The following is a 15,949-nucleotide window of genomic DNA, read 5'->3' on the forward strand; positions in this document are numbered from 1 at the left end:
CCAAATTCCGCAAGTCGTTAACAGTGCCCTTGAAGCGCCGCTGGTTTGGGTATCTGCATGCAAAAAAATGAAGTTAGACCCCTACCTTACACAGTACACAAAAGTTAAGTTGAGAAGGATTGTAGACTTAAATGTAAGAGGTAAAACTATAACACTCATAAAAGAAAACATAAGTGTAAATATTTGTGATCTTGGGTTAAGCAACCTTTCTTCACATGACACCAAAGATATATTGCGCTTTATAAAAATTATAATAGATATATTGGGCTTTATAAAAATTCAAATCGTGCTGCAAATGATACCATCAAAAGAAAAACCAAAAAGACATTCCGTAGAATGGGAGAAGATATTTGCAAATCCTATATCTAATAGGGACTTGTATTCAGAATATATATAGTGCTCATACAATTCAATAATAAAAAGACATATAGCCCAATTTAAGAATGAGCAAAGGATGTGAATGAACATTTTTTCAAGAATATATACAAATAGCCAATAAGCACATGAGGAAATGTTCAACCTCTTGGTCATTAGGGAAATGCAAACCAAAATCACAGTGGAATACCACTTCACACCCACGAGGATGGCCATAATCAAATATAACCTAGCAGTCCCTCTCCTAGGAAGATACCTAAGGGAAATGAAAATTTGTCCAAACACAAATTTGCACATGAATGTTCATAGCAGCCAAAAAGTAGAAACAACCCAAATGCCCATCAAGTGGTAATGGATAAATAAAATGTGGTATACCCATATGATAAAGCATTATTCAGTCATTAAAAAGAATAAAGTACTGATGATATATGTTTCAACATGAATGGACCTAGAAAACATTATGCTAACTGAAAGAAACCAGACATAAAAGGCCAATATTATATGATTCCACTTATATGAAATGTCTAGAACAGGCAAATCTGTAGAGACCTTAAATTAGTGGTTGCCTAGGGCTGGGAGATGGGAAATGGGTGGGGAGTGACTGCTAAGTGGTATGTGTGTGCGGCGATGATAATATTCTGGAGTTAGATAGTGGTGATAGTTTTTAGTTCAATACTAAAAATCATCGAATTATACACTTTAAGTAGGTAAATTGTTTGGTATGTAAGTTGTATTTCAATAAGATGTTTTTACAAAAAAGTAATTCATTTAAGTTAGGATGTTTGTTCCTGTTTAAAAATAAGGAGAGCAAGGAACTTTTTAATATTGCGGAAGAGTGACACAGATGTCTGATTCTTTCCATTCAACAGCTAGTTAGAAGCAGGACTCTCAGAGTTTTGCTAGGTCTGATTAAAGAACTACAAGAGAAGGCACACTTAAAAGAGATGGTATCCTGAGGGAGTCTGGTTAGCCAAGACATCTGAGGAAAGTGAGACGAGGTCATCCTTATGAAGAGGGATGTAAATAATGAAATCATTAATAAAGAATATTAACTTTATCTGCTTAGTAACTTTGCTATTCCTAGCTTCATTTGGCATTATGTCTTGTATTATATCTTCAGGCTCCAGTGAAAAAGAGCACTTGTTAGATTCAGTTAAGCTCAAATGTTTATTGGACACATACATATGCAAGACACACTGTACCAGTCACTGGGTATAAATATGTAAGACAGGCTCTGCCTTTGTGACCCAAAGAGTCTTATGTCTTATTAATAATAAAAACAGAAGAAAGTGAAATAAAAAGGCAAAAACAGAAATAATAAAGCTAGTTAATTTTAATATCAGGTGGCTAAGTGGCAGATAAGGACAACTTCTGGTATATGGTACATATAAAATGGACTATAGGTTTTAAGAAATTTCAGGCTACCTATGATGACATATTAGACATTTTATCAGTGCAAACTATATAGGGAAAGATGTAGGGACTCTTCTGGTTTGCAGCAGGTCACGAAAGAGAAACAAACATTTTCTGCCTATACTTGATCAGAGAATGGCAGGGGAGGCTACTTCAGTTAATTAATTGGACACGTATTTACTAATACCAGTATTTGCAGCATCAAACTGTGTGCTGGATACTAGAAGTCATTTTACCTTGGAAGAAGGGATGCAAGTTGGAAAGGCTGCTGGAAACTGGAAAAGCTACTTCATTTTGCCTCAGCGGGAGGGCAGAGGTAGATGTCCATGTTTGGCCTTTATCAGGAACAGACAGCCACATGGATTAAGGCAGGAATGTCAGCATGTAAGTAGTCCAGGGAAAGTGTTCCTTCAAGTAACTACATGGAAAGAATAGTTAGGTGATGAGTAAAAGAATTACAACATCTGGCATTCTAATCAGCCCGCAATACAGGTGTTGGGAAACGTAAATAGAAGCTTGACAGGGAAATAAAGGCTCATATTTGATAAGAGAGCTTCAGTAATTTTCTTATCTTTTTCAATTCAATAGCAGATATCAACTTGGATATATCAAAGCCTTTGAAAGCAAACCTGAGTTTTACCAAGCTGGATCAGATAAACCATTTTTTAAAGAAGATCAAAAGTGCACGCCACAAAGAGACTTCAGCCCTGTCGCACACCATGCTGCATAAAGATGAGCCTCCAGCCTCCAAGTGTTACCGTGGAAAGTTGTCTAAACCTCAAGTTCATGGTGATGGAGCACAAAAGGTTCCATTCCAGGAAAACATGTGGAGAACTGTTTCCTGCTTTCAAAAAATTTCTGTCCATACGACTCAGATTGTGGTCTCTGTGGAAACTGTCCCCCATCCTAATAAACCATGCCTGTTAGCATCTTTATCAACCCTCACTGGAAGCTTTAATGTTAAAGCAGCACAGAAAGTACCTGGTAAGTCACAGAAAAGGGGAGGGGGAGATGACAGTATGACTTGTTAACGTCTGAAAATGTATAATTTTGATGATTTATATTATTTAGAGGTTAAAAGTTTTAAGGGCCATTAGCGACGGCCCTTATTTTAGAGAAAATTTTATAACACATCCTTTGAGCTTAAGTGTTTTAATGCTCTGAACTAAACTGTTTCAATTTACCTCTTCAGGCATGTTCCTTAAAGTGTCTTTAACCCATTTCCCGTTTAGAAAAAAAAGTGCAGCTCGCAGCCAGCGTTAATTTAATTTTACATAAACACGCTCTTTGAGGCTGAAGCAAATCTGACTGGTTCTCGATGTGAAAATAAAATATAAAAACAGTTCCTGGAGTTATTTCTAAACAGAACTTGTCTCTAATCCTAATGTGACAGAAATATAGACGTAAATCGGATTCATCAAATGAATCTTCGGCTAACAACTGAGAATGAGGTTAATATCATGCGTAGGAATGCTACATTTTCTAGGATTTGACGTTTTTCAGCGATCGAGAATTACTATATTTTGTAAATGAAAATACCACTACTAAAAACAGAATGCCGTAGAATGATGTCATTTGTTTCCAAAGACTACCTATATATTAGAACGATGCGAAAACAATAATGAAAGTGAGATACTTCCTAGCAAACTATGGGGGTAAGGTTAGGACTCTAATCTGTGAGTCACCTCGAGGTAAACGCTGAAGCCACAAGCACCGCTGTCGAGTATTCTAGGGGCAAACAGGAAATAAGTTAAAACTGTTGATTCCTAATTTTTATTTATTTATTTGTTTGTTTGTTTGTTTGTTTTATTTTACCTAAAACAGCTGTAGTGGAACAAGAAATGGTTTTATGAACCATTAGAGTAGTGGTTCTCAAGATATGGTGTCAGAACCAATACCATCAGCATCACCTGGGAACTTGTTAGAAATGCAGATTTTCAGACCTACCCCTGACCTACTGAATCAGAAACTCTGGGCATGGAGCCCAGAAATCTGTGTCGCAAAAGCCCTACAGGTGATTCCGGTGCACTGTATTAAGTCACTGGTAACAGTTTACTTAAAAAAGAGAAGTTGCTTTAGTGGCAGGCATGCTACACAAAGTGTAATAGCAAAGGCTATGCTTCTGTGCCAAGCCTAGCAAAGAGAGGCATGGACCCTGCAAACTGAAAGTCGCCCATGGGTGGAGAGGTGAGAAATTAACAGGCAGCGCCATCTACATTTTCCTCTTTTGTTACGTGACCGAATCATTATTTGCTTTTTCACACTGAATCAAAAAGGGTAGGCCAAAGGAATGTGAGGAGGGAAAAAGAAAAGACAAGGCACAGGTGGGAAATAACAGTTTTCAGTCACTGAAACTGCTACTGTAAAAGTTCAGGGCACAATGCCAGAAATTTCACTTTGAAAGTAAAAGTAGCAAAAGGGAAACATTTTTTTCCACTTTAATTTACAGGAAAGCTTTGGGGATATAAGGGTAGTGCAGGGGATAAAATAAATCCTGAAACTATATGCAACTTCGTTGCTTACTAAAAAGTAATTAAGTGGCAGCTGGAAACTAAATAAAACTTAGTTCTATATAGCCAGTTTGGGCACAGTAGTTTAAGAGATAAAGAAAAAGTTTTATAGTTGAGAAGTATGAATTTTAGGCCAAAAAAATAAATGATTTATTTCTTTCTCACCAGAAATACTTGTGATCAAGCCAGCTAAAAGCACTGTATTTTTTTAATTCTCTTAAAAGTTAGAAATGAAAAATGTAAGGTCCTTGGGACATGGAAGGTTATGAAACACTGGAGGCTAAAATGTCTGATTTATCCACAAATAAATTGCAACCCAGACAACACTGGGCCTGTTCCCACGCCTTTCCAGTTGTACCTTAATCACATAGCAGAGAAAGGTTAGGACTCAAACAGAGTGAAAGAATTTAAATGTACTGTACTCAATTCTAGGTCCTTTTTTGTTCATCCTCATTTCTTATTTTGTTCATTAGCTGCTCATATTTTATCCATGCTTAATGATGTCTATCCTTGGTAACATCTCTAAAATATAATTAAAATCCTCTCACTAAGCTATACCAGTTTGTAGACTTATTCTGTTTTTATAACTTGTTTTTTCCCCTTCATACTAGAAAAACTATGTACCCTTTTATTACTTTTACAATTATGCTCTTAAATCTAGTTAAGCACAGAAGTAGAAACTATAGCTTTGGCTAAGACAAAAATTGTACAACTTTAATTGTAGTATCCAGTAAATGTTCTATAATAGTTATTTGGGTCAGCAAACCAAAACAAATCGAAGCTATTCAATAGGAACTATTTTATTATGAGAGCATAACGAACACTAATCTATTTTCTCTACGTTTCTGCTTAATGTAATGGCATGCTCAAACATTTTAAGAAAACAAAGTCAGCAAAATAATAAGTTAAAATTAAGTGAAATAAGATTGTGTTAAGTTCTAGTTATTGCTGAAGGCTGGTTTCTAGGAAATTGTAATGGAGAGATTACATATTTTTCAAAAACTTGATTTTTAACTAAGCAAAATTTTTTAAAAGTGAAATACAGTTTAAGCTTTGGACATTAATTTTGTTGTATAGTTGAATGCCTTAATTCATGTTTTGCAATTTGTATAAAATAGATGCAAATATATATTCAAGGTATAGTTTTGATAAGTGGTAAAAAGTATCCCTCACAAAAAAAAAAAAACCTTCTACCAGTAATCATATTTCTTTTTGCATTTTTCAAATGACATCGTTCTGCATTCAACCAAAAATTTTTATAGTATATCTTTGAGCTCTACAGAGTTCATGTCAGATTTTTATAGTTTGAATCTAATACAAAAATACTTAACTGCGTCTTTGATTTTATAGTTTATATAACTATTGTGACCATCTGCAGCAGCTGCACTTTTCAAATTATTTGCTGAACCAAATTGAGCACAGTGACAAAAGTAGTCATCTCAGATATACTGTTAAACAGAGAAAGAAAAAGGAGCATTGCCGTGGTACAGTATAGCCATCTGCTGTACAGATGTTATTGTATAGAATGACTTAAGATAAAATAATTGTAGAAAATTTTCATTAAAACCTCAACAATTTGCACTTGTTTATGCGAATCTGCATAACTCCCCAATGAGACAACACACTTGGGGTTTCTTTGGTTCTCACTCACTTTCTCTTTGATCCTTTTTGATGTGCTGACTTTAATAAACACAGTCAAAAACACTGTGCAAAAAACATCATGGAAAAAACTACAAAGGAACAATTATAGCAGCAGAAACTACTCTAATCCCTAACTTACGCAAGCTATTTTTAGTGAAATATTTTTTTAACACTCTTTATGTGACAATGTTATATAAACAGGGTAAAAGAGTCCTTTCCAGATGAGTTTTAATTTAGGAGCTGAAATTGATTTGTAATGCTAGAGGAATCTTATGTTCTAAGTAATATTTAGAGAAACACAATTGGGAATGTGTTGTAGGCATGTTTCCTCACTTCTGAAAGGTACAAAAATATTTGAGTTTGCCTAATGATTATATTTTTTATCATGTAAACTGTCATAAGCTTATGGGAACTCTATGGGAAAAGGGAATAATAAGAGTGAAGGGGGAAAGTTAATTTTCTTCCCAAGACATTGTCAATACATTTAAATATGAAATGCTTTTATATTCATTTACTGGTTTTTACAACAAAATATGTACAAATTATTCACTGAAATATTTTCATCGTTTGAAACAAAATGAAATGGTTATTTTCTTTCCCCTTAAAAGAAAATCTGAGTTTTTCCTAGCCTCTGTAGTATTCTACAATGCTCAACTATGGGTTTCAAGCAACTTGATTTTTTTTTAATTCCACTCTGCAGATGTTAGCGTAATTGCGACTTAATGATAATTTAACTTGTGTTTCTGCTAGAACACTATGTTCTCCTGTATTTTATCAGTAAAAGAGCCCCAAAGTTCTGATTTTAGTATACATAATGCTTGCATTTTTAAAGGTGGAGTATAATATTGCAAAAAACCCTATGATCGTGTTATCAATAACAAAACCTCATTTAGAAATTATATCTTATTTTCTGAATAATTTTAAGGCATATAATATTTCTCCTGCTGTCTACTTAATCCATCCCATTCTATAGTATGTTCTTTTTAAAAACAACACCCTTTCCCTCACATACACACACACAACACAATCTTTTTTGCCATTTGAAGTGTGTCGTTTTGGAGAAACCATAAATATGTAGCTATCAATTCTGCACTAGCAGTGTAGTTCCCCTTGTCAGAGTAAATTATGGCTCTGTTAAGGCGGCAGTCCTTAGATTTCGGCAAATAAGGGTGCACAATCCAAGCTGCGAAATAGCTGTACTTTAGGCTGCCTTCCTCCTTCCCACGGGCACTTAGATTAGCAACCTTCATGTAGTTAAGGAAAGGGGAAATAGGATACGAACAAGTTAGGTGGCACAGAGGATTGGCGGAAGAACCTAAGTGAGGCCATCTTGGCTGGCACTTTAGTCAGAATTCAGAACAGGTTGAAAGGATCCCCTTTCCAATGAGACCAAGGGGACTTTTCATCCATGCGGAACACAATGAGTTGAACACTTTCTAGTCAAAGAGCTGTGGTTTAAATAACTTTCACTACCAGTCTTTGTCATCCAGATGTACTTATTTTAGTGTATAAACAAAAATAGGGAAAAAATCATAACCACATTTTCCACGTATACAAATGCCTCTTATGCTCACCAAATTCAGGACCAATGCAATGTAAAGAACCTAAAGTTCCTTTCCACATACCGAAAAGTGAAACTGGGTCATTAATTGGCAAAAGTGGAGCTCCAGCCTCATTCCGTAGTCAACTGGATCTCCTGAGGATAATCTCTCAAGGCGTTGTCACAGCCGTTGGATGATCCAGGGATGCAAGTAAGCCTAAGGGGAAATAAAACATTAAATTAGATATGACTACCTAAAACAATACGTTCCAATAACAGGCCATTTACAACACCCCGAAGACTTTTGTTACTTTTAGAATGAAATAGCATTTCTTTCCAATGCCCGAACAATAGGAAATGAATTCTTTGACAGTTAAAGCCAGAGGACAAACTTAACTTTTAAGCAGCCACTGAGGATTGAAGGGGGAATACAGGTTGTAGACAGATAAATCACTAACCAACTTTAATGAATATTGGGTGTGGGCATCAGGGTCTTGTCATTTTCGACACTATGTCCCAAGTAGCTTAAACCCGGCACTCAAGGAAAGGTAGAGGCCTCGTTGGGTCTGTAACATCTGGGATTTCATTTGTCATTTTGGCATATCTAGCAAGCGCAAAAGAAAGAGTAAAAGGGGATTATCTTGACAATGAAATGAGTTACTGAATCTCGTGATAATGAAAAGCAGAAGAATTCTAATGCCCTTCTATAGTCCCTGAGGTAGAGGTGCGTTTATAGTTTTGCAGAAGTAAAATGTAGGAAGGCAGAACAGATGGCCTAGAGTCCATGAAACATGACACCCCTCATCCCAGAACCGTGTACCACTGTTTATTCTGGTCAGATTCCCTCCTATTACTTTATAACAAGGTTCAAAGTTGCTACTGATGAACTGGCATGTCCCTCTTCTTCTATTCTTAAGTTACCTGTATATTGGTGAGTTTTTTCCAACAGTGATATTTTTCTGTGCGTAATGACAGAATATTGAGACATTAAAAAAAAAGTAGAATAGAAAGTTCTAAAAATTGAAAGGGAAATAAGTAGAAAAAGTAAAATTCCCATATATTTTTTTCAAAATAATGTTCCATGTTATTTCTCTAATATGGTAAAAAAAAAAATTTTTTTTTAAACATAAACGTATAAAATACTCCCTTGGAGAGTAATTCTTTTGTCCTCTTCTTTTTAGAGATCATATGCAGTAGTGAAGAAATCCGAACATACAACTTTTATTCTCCTTGTAATTGTTATCATAATGTAAGATTAGATAGAATTTGGGACAATAATAAGCAATATTAATACTACTCTCTTGAAAATGATCTTTTTCACACCCTCAAAAAGAGTAGTAAAAATTTAAGAATCTTTGATGTTTAAAAGAAAAAAAAAACACTAGTAGAGGTACGCTGTCCAGGCATGTTTATACAGTCACTTCTTTTTTGTTTAATGAAATCGTGTTAATGCAGTCTTCTACATCTTTCATATGGAATGCTTAACTTTTTCTGTGATAAAGTTGTATGCATTTTTATGTGTCTGTTATATGATAATTGTTCTTCATGTACAGTTTTTTGTTTTTGTTTTAGTGTTGTATGGTTACTATAGCAGTTTTGGATTACAATGGGAAGCCTTTAAAATACATAGGAGAGTAACATAAGATATTTAGAAGAAAACCAGTGGGTTGAATTTCTAATGTGCTAATTTTCAGGTTACATGAAAAGTAAAACTCATGTAACAAGTAACGGGCTAAGGATGTCAGCATCTCGTGAGCATGATGTACCTGCACAGCCTTTCGTAGAGGGAGATGAGCTCATCTCAGAGAGATAACCATCTCTGACTTTTTCTTCTGATTCATCACCGCTCTGAACTCCATTTGAACCTTGTTAGACAAAAAACAAGCAGAATTCCTGGCCCAAGCTATAAAATATAATTAAGCCCTTTTGAAATAATGTGTAAAAGAACATTGCTGTACCCCCACTTTATAACTACTACCACCACCACAACCAATAAAGTTAAATCAAGCACTGCCTGTAATGGATTAAAATAATAAATGTTCCTGGATTTCAGTGTTTGAAGTACTTGAAGAAAACAGGCTCCCAGCAGCCCGGGTAGCTAAATGCTGGAGAGACATTTATTAATGATGAGTTCAAGGATTTGGCCTGTTTAAGATCATTACTTTCTGTTTACCGTGTGTTACACATCTCATATTTTTACACAGCCCACATGTGTCCACATGCATTAATGAAGAACTTTTTTTCAAAAAAAGAATTGTTAATTGTGTAAATATGGTTCTCTCGGGGAATATGAAGTCTTCATGAGACTGCTCTCTTCTAATGAGAAACCCAGTACAGTTATACTCTTCCAAGTACCTCCACTTTCAAATCTTGTCTCCAGCTAAATCAGTCTGTTTCTTCCTATTGTTTTAGTTACCAAATTCCAACTTAATCTAGACTGTTACATATTTTAGAATTGTATCCCATTGCCCTGGACTTTATGTGTCTTATGTACTATAGCAAAAAAAAAAAAAAAGAGAGAGAGGAAAAATGCTTTTTATTTCTCCTAGTTTTAACAAAGGTATGATAAAGAATTATTTCTCTAGATTTAGATACATTAGCGGTGGGAGAGCACAACTGATAAAAAAAAATTCCCATATACACACATTAAAACAGTGTTCCTTGGACAGGAGAAAAAAAGGACCTTGAGACAACAAAATATTGTCACTTAACATGAACACATCTCACTGTGTAAAATGCGATGGAGAAGAAAGTTTTTAGTCCTGGTAATTAAATAGATCTTTTTCTTAACTGCTTCTTCTCTACATCCTTGATAGTACCTTATAGGTTAGTATTAGATGTAATCAACAAAAATTGTCACAGCCCCCAGCGCCAGGATTATGGAAAAAGAAAAGGTTAGAAATAGATCTCTATTCCCCACTCTACTGAATTTGTGACAGCCTTCAGTTTTGCCTTTGGACACAGCGAATCGCCCTCTCATCCACATAACCCAGTAGGCTATTTGCTCGGAAAGTTTCTGGCAAAGCAACCCTGTCAGTGATGAGTGACTGAGGACACACCTTAGATGTTCTTTCGCTTCTGGCTGGGCCCTTGGACCTGTAGGCTATGTTGGCATCACATACTGAGGCTGTGCAAGACCACCAGGGACAGGAAAAAGCATTTATTCATAACCCTGTTACCAATTAGAAAAATGGAATTACTAAAACCCAACAGCAGTTTTTATAAAGCAACATGGTGCTGGATGGAGGCAGACAGAATCTGAATCTGAAGCAGCCCTGCTGCTTTCTGGCAATTGATTATGGTAAAAGTTACAATTTAGCTCATTTCCAAAATGAAGGCAAAAATATTTAATTCACAGGACTGTTGAGAGGATTAGGTGAGATAATCTGTGCAGAGTATCATGTACATTCCTTGGCACAAATTTGTTAAATTCCTTAGTAAATATTAGTCTATTTTTGTAATTCTCTCTCTCAACTCAGTCACCCACACGAATGCCGAAGTCATAGATCATTAAACTTAAGAGCTGAAAATTATCTTAGAGATCATCCTTTTCTTTATTAAGAACTTTTTATTCTTTCCCTCATAGACCTCATGATCCAAATTGCATTAAGATTACATAGTTAGCATGACTATACCAATCCAATATGACTCTAGCCAAAAATAAAAACTTTAGTACACCTCTGCAGCCCTGTCTCAGACAAATTCATGATTTGTTTCAGGCTCTTTGAAATACTTAAAATTCCTTATGGACCACCATTATTCTGTGGGACTTCCTAAGTGGCTAAGAGCCCTGGGTTGAGGACCCCTGAGCTCATCCTAACTCCCTTATTAAATTGAGGGTGGAGAGATTACGTGATTTGCCCAGGGATATTCTGAGGCAGAGTAGTGACTATATATACCACATGTCTCCTGGCTTCTGGTCTTTCTATTACACAAATCTTTAAAAACCTGGAATATGTAGATGAAGACCAGTTTCTAAGGCGCTGCAGTAAATTACTTAGCAAGTCATTTTGCTGTCAACATTGCTAGAATAAATTTATACCAATTTTTCTATCCATATGATTTAGTTGAAAAAAAAAAATTGATTCACCAGCAGTTTCCTCATGTAATTAAGTTGACCGGCTACTGTATTCATCTAAGAACCTATGGAGTATGTGTTTACTGTTGGTCTTTCCTCTCTAGGAAAATTGTCATACACTTTCCAATATGCACAGTCAGATCTGCCAGTTCATTTTTTTTTTTTAAACATAGCCACATGATCCAATCAAGTTTTATTTTTCTAATAAATTGACACAACTGTAAAAACAGTGAGCATGGTGGCAGATTGGAGGGGAGGAAAGGCAAAGCATATCTTCCATCACCCTTTAGTATTTTTAGTTTAGCTTTGCTAGGATCTGAGAGTTTTAAAACATTTGTCAAAAAATACCTTTCCCAGACAGAGGCCAAGTATAAATAGCCAACTCAGCAGACATTTTCATCTTTCATGAATAATTCTCTTTCTTTATGTGAAAGGGAAAAAAAATTGTTACTACTTGTCATTTTCTGATGTCCAGAGGAAGAAGTTTGTATTAGAATAGAGGTCCCAACTTTTACTCACCATCGAGGACAGGGTAAGAGTCCCCAGGGTCTAGAAATCTCACCCATGAGGAATCATCAGGTCCCATTAGTAGGTGGACCACCCAACCGAGCTCTTTATTTTGAAGACTAGTCTTTTTCGTGACATTGTTTGGGAGCAGCAGCACCCTATACAGATGAAACATCAGTATCCATGTAGTCCTCTGATGGTTTTGTTCTGTTTTGTTCTATATGCTAATCTTATATTTTAGTTTATTATTAGATACAAATATATAAGCTTGTTAAAAATAGAATGTAATTAAAAATAGGATCTGATCAACATATATTCTAATTAAGGTGGGGTGGGGGGAACAAGGTTATCTTTTTTTGTGGTTAAAGTATCCAACTGCTATTTTTATGTGCTTTAATATAATTAGTTGAAAGAATTAAAAATGGAAAGATTTCTAATCATCTCTTTACGGACCATACTTACAAAAAATTTTTTTCTAGACTTATGGATATCTTTTCATGGATCATACTGATAAAATTTTTTTCCTCATTTTTTGAGGCATCCTGATGCTTCACTTATGCAAATCTACTTGTGGATGTATCTAACACATGTTTGCTGATTTTCTAGTAGCCTTAGATCACTTCCAGCTGGATAAAAAAATACCTGGATATGTTTTGCTAGCACATGTCATCATTGAGTACCCTTTCTAATGACATACAGAAGCTTGATTTAGATTGCATTTTGCACAGTCAGCCTGCAGAGAGTGGGAGCCTTACTAAGGGTCTAGTAGAAACTGATCATATAGAGCTGGCAGCATTTTGTAAACATTCTCCAAAACAAGTGGCTTGCATTTATTAACGTTCTGAAGGAGTATTTTAAAGGTCATGAAACTATTTGTTCCTTGAACTAAATTTTTACCCTCAGTGAAAAGTATGTCATATGCAAACAAAGCAAGATTATTTCCGTTTATCATACCAGTTGTTTCTGAAATTACTTCTCAATGTTGCTACACCTCATTTAGTTTAATTAAATATCTGCCATTAGTTTGCTAGAGCTGAAATTAAAAATATAAACAGATATTTGAAAGAGGCCGGTGGAAAAATCAGGCAAAAAAGCATTCTCTTGAATGGAAGGAGGTAGAGAGAAGTGGTTATATATTCGGTCAAAATGACCTGACCACAAAATCTCTAAATGCAGTGTGGGGTCCTGGATAGGATCTCGAAGCAGGAGAAAGACATGAGAGGAGGAAATGGTGTATAGATGTTAATTTGCAGGCTTTTGAGAATCAGTGCATTAGTTCATTAGAAGAATAACACATCCCTTAAGTCACTTTCTGTTGCCATTTATACCAGCTTTTGAATGTATAAGTATCCAGTTTACATGAACTCAGTATTCTCTGTGGCCCGGGGTTTATGTGTGTGGTGATATGTAAAATAAGATTCATTTTATCCCAGGGAAGATATTTAGTATGTTTCCTGATGGAAAAAAAAAAAATTAAAAAAAGGAAGAAATGCTGTCCCAAAGGCTAACTTCTCACAGTGTAAAAGAAAGGGGAAAGGAAAATAAATAATTCTGTCTTGAATCCCAGGGATTATTTTCATGTTTTGTGTTAAAAACATAAAGCTCGATTCACCATTTATGACCTGTTGTGAAATTCATCACTACTCTCTGTTATTAAGTGATCACCATAATCTCTTATTACTGGTCATTTACACCAAGATCAAAACCGCTGAACTAACATGTTCTGTTATTTTGTTGTAGCTTGATTTAAATATAGCAGGAAATGCTCAAAAGGAGACAGACTCTATTTTAAACTTAAAAGGTGGTACCTGTGGGTGAACCTTTCTGTGGTCCATAGATGACTGGATCCCCTCATTGAGAAGCAAAGCCACAGCAGGCTGGTGTGTGTAGCAAGTGTAGTAGGCAGGTGGGCAGGTAGGCACATGGGGATAAGTAAAATTAGTTCTTAAGTCTCAAAAGTGAACCATGCCTAATTTCCTTATAGGTATATGACACAAAAGAAGAGAAAAGGGACAAAAGAGACCAGGCAGGACACATTTGTATCTATAGGTCATGTGTTTTTTGGGGTTTTTTTTTTTAATGCCAGTTTATTATTTTTTTCATACTACATATACATAATTTTTTTAAACATTTTATTTTTTTTATTTTTTCCCTTCCCCTCTCCCCCATCCATTCTGGTAACCACTAATCCATTGTCCACGTCCATGAGTCTCTGTTTGTTTGTCCTGTTCATTTGTTGCTTTTAGGTTTATAGCCTACATATGTGATATCATGTGATTTTCAACTTTTTCTATCTGGCTTATTTCACTTAGTATGATTATTTCAAGATCCATCCATGTTGCTGCAAATGGCAGTATTTCATTTCTTCTTATGGCTGAGTAATATTCCATTGTATATGTGTACCACAGCTTCTTTAGCCAATCATCTGTTGCTTCCATGTCCTGGCCTCCGTGAATAATGCTATGAACATCGGTGTGCAAATATCTTTTCAGATATGGGTTTTCAAGTCTTTGGGGTAAATACCCAGTAGAGGGATTGCTGGATCATATGGTAGATAAATTCTTAGTTTTTTGAGGAAACTCTATACTGTTTTCCATAGCAGCTGTACCAGTTTGCAGTCCTACCAGCAGTGTATGAGGGTTCCTATTTCTCCACATCCTCTCCAACATCTGTTATTACTTCTCCTGTTGATTATAGCTATTCTAACAGTTGTGAGATGGTATCGCATTGTGGTTTTGATTTGCATTTCCCTAATAGCTAGCGATGTTGAGCATGTTTTCATGTATTGGTTGGCCATTTGTATGTCCTCTAGGGAGAAGTGTCTGTTCAAGTCCTCTGCCCATTTTTTGATTGGATCATTTGATTTTTTTGTTGTTATTGAGTCATATGAGTTCTTCGTATATTTTAGATATTAATCCCTTATCGGAGGTGTTGCTTGCAAATATATTTTCCCATTTGGATGATTGTCTCTTTACCTATTGATGGTTTCTTTTGCTGAGCAAAAGCTTTTTAGTTTAATTTAGTTGCATTTATTTATTTTTGCTTTTACTTCTCTTGCCTTTGAGGTCAAATTCATAAAAACCTCTTTAAGCCCAAGGTCCTTGAGTTTAGTTCTATGTTTTCTGCTATGCATTTTATTGTTTCAGGTCTTATATTCGGATCCTTAATCCATTTTGAGTTAATTTTGGCGTGTGGTGATAGACAAGTCTAGTTTCATTCTTTTGCAGGTGGCTTTCCAGTTTTCCCAGCACCACTTATTGAAGAGGCTTTCCTTTTTCCACTCTATGTTTTTGGCATTTTTGTCGAAAATTAATTGCCCATATAAATTTGAGTTTATTTCTGGACTCTCAATTCTGTTCCACTGGTTCGTGTGTCTGTTTTTCTACCAATATCGTGCTGTTTTGATTACTGTCACTTTGTAGTATAATTTGAAATCGGACAGAGTGATGCCTCCAGCCTCATTCTTTTTTCTCAAGATGGTTTTGACAATTCGGGGTCTTTTGAGCTTCCATACAAATCTGATGATTTTTTGTTCTATTTCTTTAAAAAATGCCAATGAGATTTTGTTGGAGATTGCATTAAATCTGTATAATGCTTTAGGTAATAAGATCATTTTAACTATGTTGATTCTTCAATCCAAGAACATGGAATACCTTTCCATTTCTTTGTATGTTTTTCAATATCTTTTAATAGGGTCTTGTAGTTTTCATTACAATGGTCCTTCACTTGTTTTGTTAGATTTATTCCTAGGTATTTTATTCTTTTTGTTGCAATTGCAAAAGGAATTATTTTTTCTACTTCTTTTTCTGACGCTTCATTATTAAAGTATAGGAAAGCTATGAATTTTTTAACATTGATTTTGTATCCAGAGACTTTACTGTATTT

At 35.3% G+C, this 15,949-nt stretch overlaps 1 protein-coding gene across 1 annotated transcript in view; it reads left to right on the forward strand.

The window, feature by feature from the left end:
* The window catches only part of LOC105302910 (vacuolar protein sorting-associated protein 13B), a gene marked incomplete at its 5' end in the record, with an annotated part of 342,584 nt that overhangs the window by 158,583 nt on the left and 168,052 nt on the right, over window positions 1-15,949 (forward strand). Inside the window, one exon of the mRNA XM_023521022.1 lies at window positions 2,377-2,772. Coding sequence (XP_023376790.1) covers window positions 2,377-2,772 — 396 coding nt within the window. The remainder of the gene's footprint in view (window positions 1-2,376; window positions 2,773-15,949) is intronic.

Source organism: Pteropus vampyrus, unplaced genomic scaffold, assembly GCF_000151845.1.
Source record: "Pteropus vampyrus isolate Shadow unplaced genomic scaffold, Pvam_2.0 Scaffold287, whole genome shotgun sequence".
Classification (NCBI taxonomy): Eukaryota; Metazoa; Chordata; class Mammalia; order Chiroptera; family Pteropodidae; genus Pteropus; species Pteropus vampyrus.